General features: G+C 35.5%; 1 protein-coding gene across 3 annotated transcripts in view; it reads right to left on the reverse strand.

The window, feature by feature from the left end:
* The window catches only part of LOC134528206 (cyclin-T), a 75778-nt gene that overhangs the window by 55922 nt on the left and 793 nt on the right, over nucleotides 1-19063 (reverse strand). For all 3 annotated transcript variants that reach the window (XM_063361608.1, XM_063361609.1, XM_063361607.1), the window contains exons 2-3: nucleotides 9841-10060; nucleotides 8414-8537 (exon numbers count right to left, since the gene is read on the reverse strand). In XM_063361608.1, coding sequence (XP_063217678.1) covers nucleotides 8414-8537; nucleotides 9841-10060 — 344 coding nt within the window. The remainder of the gene's footprint in view (nucleotides 1-8413; nucleotides 8538-9840; nucleotides 10061-19063) is intronic.

Raw genomic sequence — 19063 nt, forward strand, 5'->3', positions numbered from 1 at the left:
GAAATTAATTAAAGATATTTTAATTAATCCAAGTGCCTTGTCCACGTCCACTCAAAATCATAAATCATGCTCGAAGCTCGACAGTACAAAAAAAAAAAGGAATAAAAATGGTTGGGTTTCGGCAGAACTGGCCTATTCCTGGAAACAATTAGCTTTAGCTTGAAGAATTACCCAGTCACTGCCTGCTTATAATTACCGCGCTGGTTAAATACAATAGGTGTAAGATATTTGAAAACTTGGGACCCGTTACGGCGTCACAACCTTCTAACTTCTGCTCGTGACAGGGGTAGGGGAAGGGAAGGAGAATCGGTAGGGCTCGCTTACTCTTCCCCTCCAGTGCAGTGGCTGGTGATAGTAAGACACCCAGGCTTTCAGCTAACCTCCTTTCAGATAAGAAAAAAAATGGAGGGCTAAGGGGGGGGGGGGGTAGAACCCCTAACCCCCCCCCCCCTTGCTTCGCCCCTGAACGACACTATATTAATTACTACAATGCAGGTCATTACAAATGCCTTGCATTACCCAATCAACATTTAAATAGCACTATGGATTGGCTTCTGAAGCAAACAAAAACAATAGTACTTAAATATACAGTGAACATTTTTCTAACAATAATAAAAAATAAAAAAATAATTGTTTTTGAGGGAAGTACAATATGAGATAAAAAAAAAAGGAGAATTAACTGATAACTGATTTAAGAAATACTTCTAACTGGATTTTGTATTTCTAACTGCACTTGGCTGAAAAAATAGACCGTTTGTGAGATTGTGTGTTGATTGGACAGCTAAACTGTGAACATGAGAAAACTCGCTCAATGTCTGTGTGTATGGTTATCAGCCTGAAGGCTGGTTTTATCTCTCGAAATGCTGAATTAGCATTGATACGAGGCCAAGCGTAATGGTGACAGGACGATGCCAACCAACAGCTGTAAACTCACACAATGAAATGACACAGCATCGAGAAGACGTTCTAAAGCAGAAGTAGTGGGGGCAGCCCACACCACCAATCATATTATCAACCAATAAAAAAGTGTTTTAGTACAACCTGAATTTATCTTGTGTTTACTACATGTCAACTTTAATTTACTTCTGCAGTGACACGCTGGTAATAACAAATTCGTCAGTCTGTACTTGGCTAAAACTCGAGAACCAGTTTCAGATAAACTCCTGGCCTGCCGTAGCCAAGGACCAAATTAAGTTCATAACATTGGAAGTATATTTCTAACAATTGACTTATCATACAACAAACCAATGGTTCTTATCATGTCAGTCAAAACTATCTAGTAGTTCATTAGCACACACTTTTTTTTGTATGAATGAGCAGCTAAATTAGATTCTTATATTTTACATTTTACTTTACTAAACCACTGTGAAAGTTATGTTGGATCAATCATCCTAGATTCGTCCTCAATTCCCAATGAAATATATATAATTTCCCGACTACTCTACTTGCAACATAACATAAAAAAAAATCTTTAATTATGCTGAAGCAAAAAAAAAAAAAAAAACTAACCATTTATAAATAGTCATTTCAAACAGTTTCTGTATAAAAAAACAGTAACAAACCTGAGAAGTATTATATTATTTAGATATACTAAATTGAAGGGTTTCCTCTATTTGTTTTATTTCACATACATACTTTCGTTTTGACACAACTGTGGAGACAGAAATTTTCCTAATTACAACCATATTATTTTTTTGTTGTATGATGGATTTGTGCTGATAAGTTGTGATTATTTACAGTAGTTTTATTTTTATTTTTTAATCATTATTATTACAGTTTAAATTTTAAATTTCTTACTAAACCAGTAAAATTGCATAGGGAAATGATAGTTTTGTAATTAAATGTAGTATTAACTTTTTAGTGAATGGGAAAATCATGGAAGCTATAACTGTTGAACTGACTTATTTTCATGCTAAAATATGTTTTATATATTCCACTCGATGATATACCACAGAGATTTGTGAAAATTTGTATTTCCTACTGCTTTAGAAATATTACTCCAAACTAAATAGATAGAATTATATAAATTTACATATTCTTGGACATTCACCCCACCCTTAAAAAAATTTCTATTCATTATTCCTTTGTTTGCTTTTCTCTTAAGATGTAACGCTAAAAATGGACAGATGTTTCCGTATAATACAACCAAAAAATATGCAACTATAATCATTAAGATTCCCTGGAATATATTTTTCAGTTATTCTTCTACTTAGTGACATAAAATGTACCTACATGTTCAAACAGTGCTTTAGTCCAACCCTACTCCTCTATGAAAACTTAACTTCAAGAAATTGTTAAATGGAGTCATTTGGGAATGAGCCTCTTACTTCAAAAGTAAACATGATGCTGCCGTTTCTGTAACAAAAAGCATTTTTCTTCATACTTCTCCAAATAGGCTACATAACTAATCAGATGATTACAGATCAAGCCTAGCTGTTGAAATATTTAATGATAATCTGCTTTAGCGTCATAGAAAACAAGTTAACTAGATAGGGAATTTATATTGATTGTTTTGTCCTGCTCCTTGCTGCACCCCCAATTTAACTTCTATATTTACTCCCTGTTTTTCTTTCTTACCTGTGGACGAGCCTTGATTCAATATGCTTCTTTGTATTTCAGTAAGGTTACTCTTCTTAGTTCTACGGCTGCAGCAATCTGATTCCAAACTGACATCTCCAGAATTTATTTTGTCAATATCAACAATTATTTGCGAGGTGCGAGTTACTCAAGTCATGGTTTAATACATAAAACTTCTTCAGAAATCCCTGCTATTGGATAATAACTAGACTAGATTTCCCCCCCCCCCTTTTTTTTTGCTGATGTGATATATTCATTTTCACAACAGTGAGTTGCAAAGTGAACTGTAATGTATAACTCTCCCAGTTATATTAGGTCTTGAACGATTTAAACATTTTACCTACAGGGATAACAAAATCTGTTGGTCATGCTTGACAGGTTCATTTAAGTGAATTATTTTTTTTTTGATCAACTGTATGCAAGTCTAGTTGGAATCTTGAAAAGTACTGTACATAGAGTGAATTAGAAACAGAAAAGATATTACCATTTTTGGCCACTTTAAAATCAATCAGCAAGTCCTACTATGGGAGATCATCCTCAGAGAACAAATGAAGTATCAACTTTGTAATGTGTTTATTGCTTGCTAGAAATAATATTGAATGCTAACCTTGTATATTAAAGTACCCACTCTTCTATCAGATCTCCTATAGAATCAGAATTACTTAAATTATAGTGAAAGGCCTTTTATATGGCACGTACAAGAACACAATAAAGCCGGATTATCGATCATCAATGTAGTTTTAACAGGAATAACAAATGTTAAACTGTGAAATGTGTAATATAATATTTAGAAACACTATGCTGGAATGAAACCAAACAGTAACAATACACTCTCAGTTACAGCATTGCGATAATGCGGTCAAGGTCAACAGCCGGAATGTATCCGAAAAATCTGAACAGTAGCGGCTCGTTCAGTGATAGATAACAGAATGTGCCAAAACAATAGAATGGTGAATTAATGGCCTTTCACAGTAATGAAGTTTTATGTAACACACTTTATAACACAACTAATAGAAGTCACAGGCTGTTGGTTGATAGTTGACGCTGGCAGGCCCTCAAGAGTCCTGATCCAAGCTAGCGCCAATTCCCCCCCCCCCCCCCCCCCGACAGTGTTGTCATGTGCTTTAGTGAATCATGCACGAGTGCTAGCCTGTGTGCCACTACCTTTAGACAGCACCGAGAATTATGAAAAACACTTTGAGCTTAGCGCTATTAGAAATAGAGAATTAATTTTTCAAAGTTTAGTTCACAAATTTTTATCAACACACGACTTTCAAATAGTATACAGAGTTAATTTACTGTCATGTAACTCTGAGCACCTTTCTGTTTCTTTATTGCTAATAACCCAACACCTAATCGCATCGGGACACAGTAACGTTGTACAGTAGTCCCTAAACTTCGCCTTCCCACCATACTTGGTTTTGTGGAGGGGGCAGTTTCGTTAAGGAGCTCCCAGAGGTAAGAAGACACCCGGCACAGAGTAGCTCTCATCATATGTTTCACTCACACGTAGTGCACCCATCAGCCTTCAGTAAATCACACTTTCTTATGTTTTTTAATGTTTGCTTTATATTAAATGTTACAAGTTTTTCATGGCCCGTGGAAAATTGTCAACATCACAGTGTTCCAGGTGGAATAGCGTTATTGCATCATCACTGTATCAGCATGTACCTGCGAAATGTTAAGCCACGAAGAGACAAGCCCCACACGATTACCTCTTGGGTTACGCTATGCATGGTGCATCACCTACCACATACTAAATCATTATCATTAAGAAGTTGTATTTGTACTGTAGCACCGTGCCCCCAAAGGCAGACAGTCTGGAAAGTTTTTGGCGGGGTTCATTGCCTCCTGTGTTTTCATGCCACGTGGCTAAGTCGCAAATCCAACAGAGTTTTCATGTTCCACCTTGAAATGGCACCTAGTTCCATTTATTCCCACTCCGGACAGCACATCATCACTCCCCTCCTTACATGTGCATCATTCCCCTTTTCAATCTCGCAGGACAGCACCGGCACAATGAACATTAGGAGAGAACTTCAGAAGACAACAGCCGATACCCCCCTGTCCACCCTTGATTTCATGTGTCCCTACATGATCCGGAGTTGTTTTTCTGTATTGCAACTGTCTTGTCATTGTCAGCCTATTGTGTTCGCCTGTGCTATTAATTTTTTTTGTCTAAACACCACGGAACTTTCTGTTTGGTCCTTTTAGAGCTATATTGACATTTGATAACCCGGGACACAGCAGTGGTCTCGACTATGCCAAATTAAAGGCCTTTCACTGTATCTGTTTTATAGATGACGTATTTATATTGAAATAAAAATAATCTGTGATGTAGTCATAACCTCAACGGAGCGGTGTTAGTGTTTTTCTAGTTTTTTTTCCTTGCACGCGACGTTCTTGGCAGGAAAGACTGAACGTAAAAAATGACGAGGAGGCAGGGTGGGGCAGGCTTGCAGTATTGATTACAGTAGTACAGTAGAGTAGCGATTAACCGAGTTGATGCAAACCAGGGATGACAGGGTCATTATTCGGAAATCGTCTTTGTCTTCAGTTGGCCCAGTGGAATCATTCTTCATTGGTGACATTCGTCCAGCTTTTCTTTAGTGTCCGTGTCTTTCACATCACTCCATGATTAAATGGCATCTTTCTTTAGGCTTTTGACAGGTCATTTAATTATCTCGGTCCTCAAGAAAATATATCAACAGTCTTTGCCGGTAATGGGGCTTTAGGTCAAATAGGATAATACCAAACCTCGGTTAACTGAGACACTACTGTACTTATGACCCAGGTCAGAATATTTAGCGTGTATCATGTGTTTGCTTTTCCAATTATTTACTGCCCATTACAAAAATACACTTATTTTCCATCTACGAAATGTGATGTCAAGTAAACACACGAATACAAATTTTGGGGAAGGGGAGGGAGTAATATAAGGCATGGTTATCGCCTCATTGAGAAAGGCGAAAGAGGGAGGGGGAGGGGGAAGAAATGCAGCAGCCAGACATGACACTACAGTGTCTGTCACCAGTTGCCTGACCCACCCCCAGCTAACAACCGTGAGGCAATTGTCTTTTGGCATTGCCCGTGATTTTGATGCAGTATTTTTCCTTACTTTTCAAAGATAAAATAATTTCCTGACATTTCCCTGTTTTTAAGATCTGTTTGACACCCTAACTGACCGCTAAAAAAGTGTACTCGCCCATGGACTACATTATCATTGCTACATGAAATTCACAGACCTGTTTACATGCTGCATAAGAATTCACAATGGATCGCTCAACAGTAAAGAAAATGAATATTTGTGAGTCAGATATGTGTGTTAGCTAAATTTTCAAAACTGGTATTAAGAAATAAAAAAGATAATATGTACTACTTAAAAATGGTAGACAATTAATGTGAAGAAATAAAATTGAAAATTTTTTGATGTTATAATTTTTCTACGACAATACTGCCAAATCCTTTAAATGTGGGCTATGGACATCACACAAAAATGATTTTAAAATACAAATAGGTTCAAATTAAATGAGACTGAATTACTCCACACCAGGACTCCAATATTACTCAACCTAATATAAAAACTACACTTTTTCTGCCTCATCTTCCTTTGTCAGATAATTTCACTCGACCCATTGAAAGATTTAAATTATTCTCAATTTCCCTTTATCCTTAAAAAAAAAAAAAAATTCCCCAATTTCATAGAACTCTATGCTTTATTTCAAGAATTTTTTATCTTTCCATCACACAGTTCTACTACCTATTATCACAGATTAAGCTGCAGTCACAGCTACAAAACTCCCATGCCTAGTTATAATTAAAGGTACATCAAATGAAGAAATAAAGAAACAATTATCTTTACTAAATAGCATCTTTATTAGTATCTAATTTCAAATATAAGTATTAGATTAATATCTGTGTAAAGAAAATAATTACAAAGCAACATTTATGATACGTATTCCAGAATGCTGCATTGTATGGTGTATATTCATGTAAATAAATTATTTTGAAACTGTTCATTCAATAAAATATTCTGAAAAAACGGCAGTTTTTAACCTTTTCCATACCTCAAAACATCTCCTGGCTTCTTTTCTTCTGTAATTATATGGTACTTGTATGATTAACACTGCTGCTTTAATTAATAACCACCTATTTATAATAGCATGTGTTAACATAATATGTCTATGAGAGATCAGTTTATACTGACAAATCATATTGTCACTGTGAACAAATGAAATTTACATCAGTTGTAACCACAGAATCAGAAGAAGAAGAAAAAAACAATGTTTCAATGTCTGCGGAGGAAGACACATTTCTGTCCATGTGAAAAGATCTGAAACCAGCCTACTAAGACTTCTTTATCTTAGTATGAAATAAAATCACAATTGCCATTTACTATGGATCCACATGTACAAATAACAATCATGCCTACTCAATATATACTTTTCACAAATATTCAAATCCATATTTTTTTTTTAAATTACAATTTTTTTTAAACTGGTACATAGTAATTAATACCTTAATGCCACATATTATTACCTTTCTCTTTGATTTTAAGCTAAACAAACCTGATAAGTTCTCTCAAATTTAATGTTTGTAATATAACAAGTATCTTTATGTAAGATTTTAAGTCAAACTAATAGGCAATTTCTTTCAAAATTAATGTTTCAAAGATTACACATAGATACGTCAGCTGTATAACAAAAGGGTCTACAAAGGTGATGTATGGCTACAAAAGAGTGTTCCATTTGACCAAATCAGACTTGTTTCCCTTAATACAATTGAAATGTAAACATTTTACTTTAAAAAGGCCAGCCAAAGAACATTACAATAAAAGTAAAGTAAAATATATTCAACAAGTCTAAGTTAAGGTCCAATGGAATAACCTTTTTTAACGTGTTCTTCTCTATAGTATAACAAACGCCAGAAATTAAATTTTGATCGCAATTTATTTTTTATTTACTAGAAAAAGTCTTACAATAAATTACCACAATGTACAAAGAAAATTATGCTCCTGAAACATAGAATCCACGAATACCTGAAAAAAAATCTCAAAGCTGCAAAAATATGCAAAAGAAATTTTCAACATCTGAAAAAGATTACAGAAAAAAGAGGTTATCAAGAATTTCCACGTAAATGGCAAAAGGAATACTAGAAAAAAAAGTGATAAAAGAACAGACAATGAAAAACAATTTGCTGATGCATAGTAAATCATTACTCACTGAAAAGAAATCATACTACTTAAATTTACTACTTTATACTGTATCTGTTTGAGCAATTTACTCCACTTACCCAACACCAGCAATAAACGTTTTTCATTACCAGCTCTAAAACCACAAGGAAAATGGGATCACTGGATGAGGTAATAAATAATTTAATGCACTTCCAACGGTCAACTATAAAATAGATAGTCCCATATTAATGGAATTTTTTAAATGTTACTAATTAATAATTATGCATGTATATTTTATTTTTATTAGGTATGTTGTATTGATAAATACTTACTTCAACTTATAAATCTGGTAGCTAGCTACATGTTTACTTCTGTAGTGACATAAGCTACGTCAATATTGACAAAATACATTTTTTATAACTAGTATTTAATATAAAAACCCTGCAATATAGATCATGTACAAAAAAAAAAGTAAGTATATATATTTTATCTCATGAAAAAAATAGCTGTAAAAAAGAAACAAATAGAAAATTCACGAAATAATGCAATTGATATTTTAAAAGGTAATTAAAGAGGTGAAAAAATTCTAATAGGCAGGTATAAAACCAGCACATCTCACCACAACAGCCCTCCAATCAGCACGCATGCACCGAGAGTACTTACCTCGGACGAGCTCACAGCACCGGACCACATGGGTGTGCGGGTGGTCTATTGCCACGTCGAACCCCAGTGTCTGAAGCAGCACATTCTCGTTAAACACTAGATCCTGCGCCTGCTCCAAGTATTGCTGCAAGCAAGGGGAAAAAAAAATATGTTACGGGCAAAGCAAACAATTTTGATTTACCAATTTAGAAACTCCACAACCATAATACACTTTCATGTTCACCCAAGGTTGCAAAAATTATTTGAGTTAAGAGAAAAGTTCCATGACAGTCCTATTAAAACGAAAAACACTACTACGAAAAATATTACAAAAATTATTTATTAACTTATTTGTATACCAAGCAATACAAAACCATCCATATAGATAGTCTGAATTGCTAATAAACACAAAAAGAACTAATGAATTAGGGAGTTAAAATCTTGACATTAGGTTAATTATATGCAATGAGTAATGAGATGAAAATGGAGCATTTATGGAATGCATGGGCTGAGGAAACATTTATAAAATACACAGGTGTGGGAAATACACTGAATACAGCCACTTGTTCCCAGCAACGTCCAGCACATATCCCACTTACGTTTTACCCCACTGGGAAGGCAACACAGATAATTATGTAATGAACAGTAATAATTACAAAATTATATTAAGTTTTTTAAGTGAAGCTGTATGTATGAGTAAGAGCTATACAAATTGCACAAAAAATAACAAACTATGTACACACAAGTAAAACCAAAACCTATATAGCATTCAAAATTCTAATGTTTACGCAAAACATATGTCTGATTGTATTCTCTGGTCAAGATAAGGTGACTTTTTTTTTTGACAAATGCCTCAGCGAACATTCAGACTACTATCAGGCCTCTACAATATCTTGAAAATTTATGAGTCTAACACAAAATCTATGAGCCAGTCATAGTCTTCACACTCTTGCAACACTGTCTAGTTGTAAACATGCATATGGGAGCTGCATTCACAGTGAGTACACTGTGGGGGTAACTGACGGCCTATCTATACAAAGTACTTTATTTATCCAAGAGCTCATGCTGTCCTGCGCACCACAGATGAAACCCAAGGACACTAGTTCTGATACCGTCCCGGTTTCTTGCACCCAGTAATTTTCTAAAACAAGATTTCGCAACATGATAATTCGCTGATGTTTTCAAAAACTACTGCCTGGTAATATCTTAGTATCTTTGAGAAAGTTAGTCGCCAGCCAGGACGAGTTGGGTGACATGGCGACCTGGTGTCCCGGATTCGTAGAGCCCTAAATATGACAAGTGAATTCTGAAATCAACCAAATAATTAATCATACACAATCAGCTAGTATGAGGCAACATCACAATGTCCAGCTGTCAACGTCTGAACCTTCACCGAGGCACCCGTCCGACCAGCTACAGAGCGTGCGCAGGGACAGAAGCGCTCTCACCTCCGACTTGGTGTCCAGGGGCGGAATGTCCCGGTGATCCCGGTGGAGACACATGTGGGCCACCTTTATCACGTGCTCGAGCTTCCGTGGCTGTTCCTCCACCTTGGCGGCGAGGAATAACGCAGCCGCCGCGATGGCATTGCGGTGGAACTGAGTGAACGAGTGGAACACGTAGAAGCGGTGCATATACACTATTGCTGTGTTTATACAAAGTTGCGTACTGTGGCACAGTTAAGGAACCATTTCGTGGAAATATTACACACTTCAGCACTATATATAATAATTTAAAAAAGACTACACAATATGACAGACAAAACTTCACACAGTGATTTAGTTTACTAACAATAATCTATTGCCTATTTATATAATACGTCCTGAATATGATAAAAGAGGTCTTGGAGGTCATTTTGTTTTCAATAATGGATTGTGTTCATTTCAACCAAATTATGCATTTTTAAAAAAAAAAAATGGCGCACAATACACAAACAGGATTAATACTCAAAAACTTTGAATGTTCGTAAACACCTATACTGAGCAGTGTTCTCACAATCTTACTATATACCATTTCCCTCACTGTCCAACCATAATATCTTTTTTTCTGTCACACCAATGACTCTTTCAAGATGACGTACATATATTCAACTACTAATACTTATCAAAACACATTTTAACCACACATAACATGTCAAGCTGAACATAAAATCTTTTACTGCACAATAACACAATTTTCACTCTATTTCCAACAAAGCTAAGCAACCAATGCTGTCAATCTCTAACACAAAACAACAATATACAATTATTTTTTTAAATAATTACTACTTCTCACCTGGTGAATGCAAATGAACATTTCATTGTGCTTTAAATCATTAATTTAACACATAGTTGGTCAATAAATTATTCTCTTACTAAACAAATGTATTTTCAACTACAAATGCATTTGTAATTAAAATACACACTGGTTTTAAGATATTAAAGGAACACACTAGTATTCAAAATTATTAATCCAGTTTGATAACCAACATTTGGTCAATTCCCCTGTTTTTTCCAGGTTCTGAAAACCACCTTTAGTTCCTTGAGTTTTCCATGCTTACGGGAACCCTGACAAAGTGAAATGGTTACTATGCTGTTCTGAATATGGTAATAAAAAAGTGTACAGTCAAATAATAATTAGATAAATCACTAATGAAAAATTATGTCTTTTATTGTCATTTTATAAATATTTCTAGCTTTAATAATGTTAAAACCATTCTTATTGCTTAAACTTTCGTAATTAAGACATCATAAGCATTCTTAAAAGTGAAATTTTCCTGGGATAGGGAAAACCTTGTATAAGGACTTAAAATATTTTTCATCTTCTTGGTGGAAGAACCATTAAGGCTTAAAGGTATTGCAAATTATATTACATATAAAATACCTTTGGTACACATGGAGTAAAAGTATGATATGCATACCGTCATTTTTAAATAAATTATGCTAATTTTGGGCAAAATTATCATATGCTGTTTCTCCTCAAATATGGATATTTGTGATGTCTCTAAGGTATGTTAAGACAGGATGTATGTTTCACTTTCCTAAAATAGATATCAAACATATTCTTTCACTGTATTTTACTACATCAAGATGGTGTTACCATTCAGGAACAATGAAAAATGTAGAGCAGGGGCGATCTCACCCTATTGTTTGTGACAACTAAGTGGGAATGGCTAGAGGTGCAAACTGCCCGTTTTCTGCTGGGTATCGATACAACTCAGGTTAATTTACTTGGTTTTGCTAGTAATCCAATCTCCTCCCACAGGAATCGGAAGGGCTGTTTGCACATATAAAATGTTCTACTAATATTTTTGAGGTGCTGATATTTATAAGTTAAGAATCTATATTGTATGTAGTTGTTTTAAATTATATAAGCAATTCTATCTTAAAGTTCTCCAGTATTTTCCTTTATCTTTTAAATCATTGGTGAGTATTAAATATTTGTTACAATTAAAGTGCATGAAGGCCTATGGTTGTATGGGTATTTTTCTTGCAAATTGGCTACTACAATTAAACACGTACCTATAATGTTTTATTGAGCTTGTTTAAAAAGACTACAGCTTAAGTGATTTTGAGTTTTTTTTCACATCCATAAACATTGAAAGCATGGAACACAGTATTTTGTTGGTTTAATGCTCATTATCACAACTTTGATTATCAGAAACCTGATTTATTGTTTTCTGGCTACCAACTTTTGTTGAGCCAAGCTAGCAGGTGGCCAGGTATCTGCAGCGATTTGGAACCCCTCCTGGTGACTGAGATAAGAGAGCTGCAGAAGGTACAGCACAGGGCAGTGAGATGGGTAATGAATACGTGGAGGAGAAGAAAAGGGGAAGAGGGGGGGAACACACAGCTCATCAGAGCTGGGGTGGAAAATCTATAGGTAAGTGGCAGATAGAAAGGCTGGTGAGGCTGTTCAAGGCGAACTAGGGGACAGGTGTTGGGGGAGCTAGGATATAGGTTGTACAGGGGTGATACACAGGGAGGAGAGACCATGAGTGGAAGATACACAGGGAGTGGAGGCAAACAGAAAGGGGGAAGCATTCATTCCTGGTGAGGGTAGGGTGGAGTGGAATGGCCTCAAGGTAAAGGTACTGGAAGCGACAGATGCAAAGGACTTTAAGCTTCAGGAAATGAGAGAGTGAAATAAATGGTGAAAGTGGAGGGGGAAGGGAAATCTTGCAGATGGGCAAAAGCCCAATTGCAGGTGTAATAATCAAATTTTAAAAAAGAATTCTAGGGCTTGGGCTAGTCCCTTGTCCTTTTCACAAGATTCAAATCAGGATCCAGCTTATCGGTTACCAACTAAAAGGGCCTGTACGAGAAATCTTTTGACCAGTTGTTTCATTGACAGAAAGGAAGATTTATTAAAGTCATAATTATTAAACAGGTACTTCTTTCCTTGTTATGTAACCCCTGGAAACACATCACTCAAGAGAAACTTTACCTGAAGGGATGGTCAAAATTGTGGTTCACTTGCTAGGTACAAAACTAAAGCAGGAAGAAAATTTAGTACTAAGACAGAGCTCATTTCAGCAGATATAGGAAATCTGTAATCAGTAGCGGCCGGTATTAAAGAGCACAAGTGCACGTGCACACCCAGTTTTCTACAGAACATTTATTTATTTTGTAGAGTTAAAAGTTCCTTTTAATCTACTTTTACCAGTGGCAGCTACCAGAGTAACACTCGAAGCTTTGTTTGCATCTGTCACGGACGTCTGTTTTTATTTTTTCGATTGCGGCGATACTGCAACGCTGTAGTGTTCACAATGGATCTGTGCACGAAACGCGCTGCCTGCATGCCTGCCTCGGTCCTTTTGCGCATGCGCACGAAGGAATTACGTCACCTCCTACGGGACATTTAACACTGGACGAGTGCACGGCTCTAGTGTGCTCGTGATTGTCCTGGCGTTTCATTGCTGTAGTTCCAAATTTCAGCACGCACAGCAGCACTGATCAGAGAAGTAAGACATAACTTATGAATCAGCCCGGTAGATGCCAGGATTGTCCACTCCAATACTATCACCCCTAACCAAACAAACTTTTCGTTTTCAGTTTTTTACGTCCAGTAGAAACAAATAGTTGCGTGTGGTTCAATGCGAGCGTAAATATCTTTAAATAATTAGTGTGACTGTGCGTTTGTAAAATATTTTTCTGTGCCTTACGCAGGACAACATTTTTCTAAGGTACCTACCTATTTTATAAAGTTTCCCTTTGTTGTAAGACTTTAACTGTGAAAATGTGACTGCGTTATTTAGCGCGTATAAAAACATGTACAATTTTTAAAAAATCGCCATAATGAATTCCGTACAAACAATTTTAGCGAACAGAAAACTTACTACAAGGATAAGTTAACAATTAAAAATTTAGGAACACTATGTCAGAAGAAAGACTAACTGCTGTTGTCAATAGAAAAAAGACTAATAAAAAGCATGCATGATTTTAATCATAGAGCCATCAACAAGTTTGCTCAGCTGGAAACCAGAAGAATGGATTTTTTTTTTACAAATAAATAATGGTGCAATACCTTTGTAGCATTAAAGTTTGTGAAATCACATTTTTTTAGCTTCACATTGCTTTCAGGCACAACACTTTGATAAGCTTAAGCTCAGCCACAAATTTGAAAAATCAAGAACTTCAAATATAATTTATTATTATTTATGTGAGGCTTGATCAGCGATCTACCATTTTGAATTACAATTTAAAATCTCTTAAAAAACAACTAGTCTGCTCAATAAGCTTCGTTGAGTTAATTCCGGCTACAATTACAGACATGAGTTTGTGTAATAAACGAAATATATCTTTCACGACTCCAAGATAAGCAGTAACTGCTACGGTGCCGCACCAACACAGATAATCTGACACCAAAACAGGCTTCTAGTACGCAGTAAGGTAGGAGGTCTTTTTATTTCTTTATGAGTGCATATGTGTTAGCATGTGTGTATGTATGAGTGTGTGAACACCCATAATTTAACATCACCGGCCGCTACTGTCTGTAATTACATAGAACCTAACCAAAAAAAAAATCAAGATGAATCTTTATAGTCACAAATACATTTTTTTGCAGGCCACATCATTTCACAGACAAGAGATGAATGGTGTAACATTTAATAGAATCAAACAAAACTGCCATTATAACTCAACTATATGACCAAAAAGGCTTTAAAATATTTTTGGGGATAAAAGTTTAGTAACAAGTATCAAAGTTGATCCTTATGGTATACGATGCTTGCTGTTTTAATGTGATATAACAATGAATTGCGATCATAAGTTGAAATTTCAAAGAAAAAATTTAAAGACCTGACATAATTTGTTTGTATTGTGGTATTCAAGTTTTTGTATGGCCATGATTGTTTGATGTACTAAATTAAAAACAGCAAGCATCATGTACCATAGGATCAACGTATAGAATATTAAAGGATGAACTTGGATACATGATATGGAACAATTACCGCCCAGAGTTTTAGTATGCGGCTCTGCTTAAAGTTTATGACTTTGCTGCAATTCATCTTTATACACTACAAATATTAAACATTTAAGTCTTCAGAACTCAATACTGGTGAGCAATTGACATGTATTTCCATGGGAAAAGCATGGAGAGCCCAAATAGAACACTACCACTTTCAATGTTTGCCCATGCAACATATTTGTCATCAATGAAAATGCTTATTTTAATGGGAACTGCAGTTTTTTTTTAATTTAAAGGGCCACTTATTGCATACAAGGGAGTTGATAGTTATTGAATTATTATCCATAGCCAGTACCTAACATGCCATATGATAAGTTTCGAAAATATGATTTTATATTATCGAACATACTTAACCCCCATTCCACACCCATAGGCCCATAGCAAGCAAATTTAGGAAATGATTTATAAAAAGTTGGTAGTTATTTGGGTTAACCTATTTTCACACCATTAAGGGTGTAATTTTGGAAAATGGAAAAGTGAGTTTATTTTTTTTCTTAATGCATAAAATATATACATTTTCAAATATAAAACAAAACCTAAATCCTGTTTAACCAGGAGGTGCAACTAAAACATCACGACTAGTGATCTTGTCTGTAGTAATGATACATTACTTAAATTGGGAAGCATGAACATTGACACAGCCATTGTCAGACTGTGCTTCACAGCGTAGCAGATAATGTTTTCAACGAGACTGTACTGACCCTGTCACAGCGCTATTGTTTTCTTGATATTAGAGGCAATGTGATTCTGTGGTTCGGAGATTGTTAGGAATATAGTGTAGCCGAGGCTGTTTTCAAAAAGACAGGGATGTTTAATGTTATTATTTTATGGCTGGGGCAAGACTGTTTTCAACCCTTGAATACTGAAAAGGCAGCTACAGGATCAGGGATATTTTAAATGGAAAAGTCTCGGCTGCATTCTTAAACCATAACAAACTTATATCACTATAGTTGGCACATGTAGTAGCCATGTTACTCAGCAGTCTACCTTAATAAGTCTTTTATGTTGTTTTCAAGGTAAATACACAAAGGCTTGTAGTGTTGAAAAACATCAAGTTAGGAACATTTATTTATTGAACAAAAATGCAGTAAGTACTTTATATTTACAATCTTTTAGCCATAAAATGCCACTTGCAAGGCATCACACCTTTATCTTTATTTATCCTTCATCTAATGTTATGGTTACCTGCTCAAATTTCACAGTTTTCCTACGCACAAGAAGACTGCACGCTAGTTCAGGCCTTGGGTTTATTGGAGATACCACGCTAGAAACACCAGTGACCATCAAACTTATAATTCCGCCTCACTAGCACAAACACCACCCCAAACTAGGCGGGCCCTTTAAAATACTCCAGGCAAATACTGTGATGTTTCCTTAAGGCTTCAGTTATAGTGGATGCGTGTTCTGGTATCAGTTTGTTTCCATCCACCGGCGAAGATGGAACCCACAGACGATGCGTATTCCCTTGAAAGTCCGATGATAAAATATTCATTAATGAGTAGCGAAAAAACAGAATATATTAACTAATTTTTGGCTGCCTGAGATGATAAAGAGAATGTTAAATGCTCTTTTAAGATTTTTAAGTCAACAAATAAAGTTTTTTGATTATTCTGAATGATACATACAACATTCAAATATATAAATTAATTCCTTGCATATCCAACAGACATTTGTTAGCATAAAAAAAAAAATATTAATTTTTCTACATCCATTTTTATGACCTCTTGATTAACCTACAAGCAGCATGTGGACGTCACAACGAAATGCAAAAAATCGAACTAGTTTGAATGACGAACTAGTTCTAACGTTAGTGGGTAATCTGCAGAGACGGTTGCAGGCAGTGTAAACACTCCCATTTCATTCTTATTGTTTGATTATTCTGACAAACTCATCAGAACCTCTTTACATCAGAACACGCATCCACTGTAACCATAACCAAATATAGGCCAGTCATTTCTTGTTCAGCTAAATTGGTAAATCTGTATTGTACGGATTAGCGCCAAAAAAAATCGTACAAATATGAAATAACTTTCATTATATGCTCTTTTACGTCCTCTTTTCAAAACCGCCTGCGGAGATTAAAAATTCCAATTACTTTTGGAGATATCGAATTTTTTATAGTCCTTTTTTTGGCGATTTTTTAAAAAAAAATTTTAAAAATCCGAAAATACCTTTATTCTGTGCTCTTTAACTTCCTCTTTTCATTAAACCTGGCGGAGATAAGAAATTCCAATTACTTTAGGAGATATTGAATTTTTTAATTTTAATCACTATATCTGTACATTCACACGGCGTCGACCATTGCTTTTTGTTTACGAGTGTCAATTGTGTTTTATTGGATAAGGTTGTCACGTGATAGGTCGTGATAGGCCGATATTCAAATGAACCAATAGGTGATGATTAATTTTTTATTGTTCAAAACGATGGGTAATTACAACGGTCACTTGCGCTATTTGTATTAGATGTTGTAGTCGTTCTTGGAATTCCTGTATCATTATCGTGTTACATTCTGTCTTTCTGTGTTTCTGGGAATAGTCAGCTATGCGGCGGGTGTACCATGCATGTATTCGATTTTGTACATTTGTGTGATGATTGGAAATTTTTGTTTGAATTTTTAGTTGATCATGGAGTTTTGAGTAGTGAGGTAAAGTGCGACCAATGTGGGACGGTAATTGAGTTGGCCGAGGACAGCGAATATTTTCAATGTCACCGGACAACGGTAACTCGTGCCAATAAAAGAATTAAAAGGGTAACATGTTCTTTCAAAAAATCTTTCAGAACCGGCACGTGGTTTTCCAAAAGTAGACTTTCGATTGAAACAATTATGAAGATGACTTATTTTTTTTTAACGATTCATCACCCAAATACTGTTTTCATTGAGAAGAATTGTAATGTCAGTATGAAAACCGTCATAGATTGGACGTCCTTTTGCAGGGAAGTATTAATTAAGTGGAGTTTCGACTTAAATGTAGGGAAGTTGGGTGGGCAGGGGAAAGTTGTCGAAATTGATGAGGCAAAAATTGGTAAGCGTAAAAATAATAAGGGGCGAGTCATCCAGGGTCAGTGGGTTTTTGGCGGAATCGAGAGAAATGGTGATAACATTTTTCTCGTTCCTGTCAAAGATCGTACTAGCAGAACGCTCCTGCGCGTGATCAAGAAGTACATTTCGCCTGGAACGACAATTATAAGCGACTGTTGGCGTGCTTATAATTGTCTTTCTCAGCATGATTATCTTCACCTGAAGGTTAATCATAATATGAACTTCGTTGATCCCGACACAGGGGCGAACACCCAAAGAATAGAGAGACTTTGGCGGGAAGTGAGGCAAAATGTACCTCGATATGGTCGACGAGTTGACCACTACGTCGGGTACCTTGCGGAATTCATGTTCCGTCGGAGGTATCGCGACGTAGGTGAACGACTACATCATTTCTTACTAAGTGCGAAGGAAATGTACCCGCCTCCAACTTAGGTGAGTTTTTAACGTTTCAAATTTTGTTGTGTTATTTTTTATTATATTGTTGCGGGTAAAAAAAAAAATTACGTTCGTTCCTACTGTTAATCATTTGTTCCGGGTTTGTTAGGTTAGGTCAGCTACATTATAAATGCTCTAAAACTAAACAACCAATGAAATAAATTTATATAATTTTCATGTCCGTTCAGTTTTTAATTATTTATAATGTAGCTGACCTGACCTAATCTACCTTTGTCCCGTTTTGCACACACGGCAAAATATAAAATGGCGACGCTCGAATGATTACATAGGGTTTGTATTGCAAAATAAGAACGGCGATATCTCCAAAAGTAATTGGAATTTTTAATCTCCGCAGGCGGTTCTGAAAATAGGACGCAAGATAGCATATAAAGAAAGTTATTTCATATTTTTACGATTTTTTTTGGCGCTAATCCGTACAATACAGATTTACCGCTAAATTCTTGCTCTGTCATGTGTTATAATATCTACTGATCCTGTTGTTGAACAAGAAATGACTGGCCTATATTAGGCTATAGTTACAGTGGATGTGTGTTCTGACATGAATTTAAGAATACTCCAAACAGCACTCGTGTGAATCTCTATCAGATGCAATGAACTAAACCATGTAATTCTAAGCCTATTAACTTATGTAAAATTAACACACTTCATTAAAAGAGCTCTATGAATAATAATAAAATTAGACTTATGGAAAACATTATAAAAAAATTTAAAAAAATTGGAGTCGTATT

Source organism: Bacillus rossius, chromosome 1, assembly GCF_032445375.1.
Source record: "Bacillus rossius redtenbacheri isolate Brsri chromosome 1, Brsri_v3, whole genome shotgun sequence".
Classification (NCBI taxonomy): Eukaryota; Metazoa; Arthropoda; class Insecta; order Phasmatodea; family Bacillidae; genus Bacillus; species Bacillus rossius.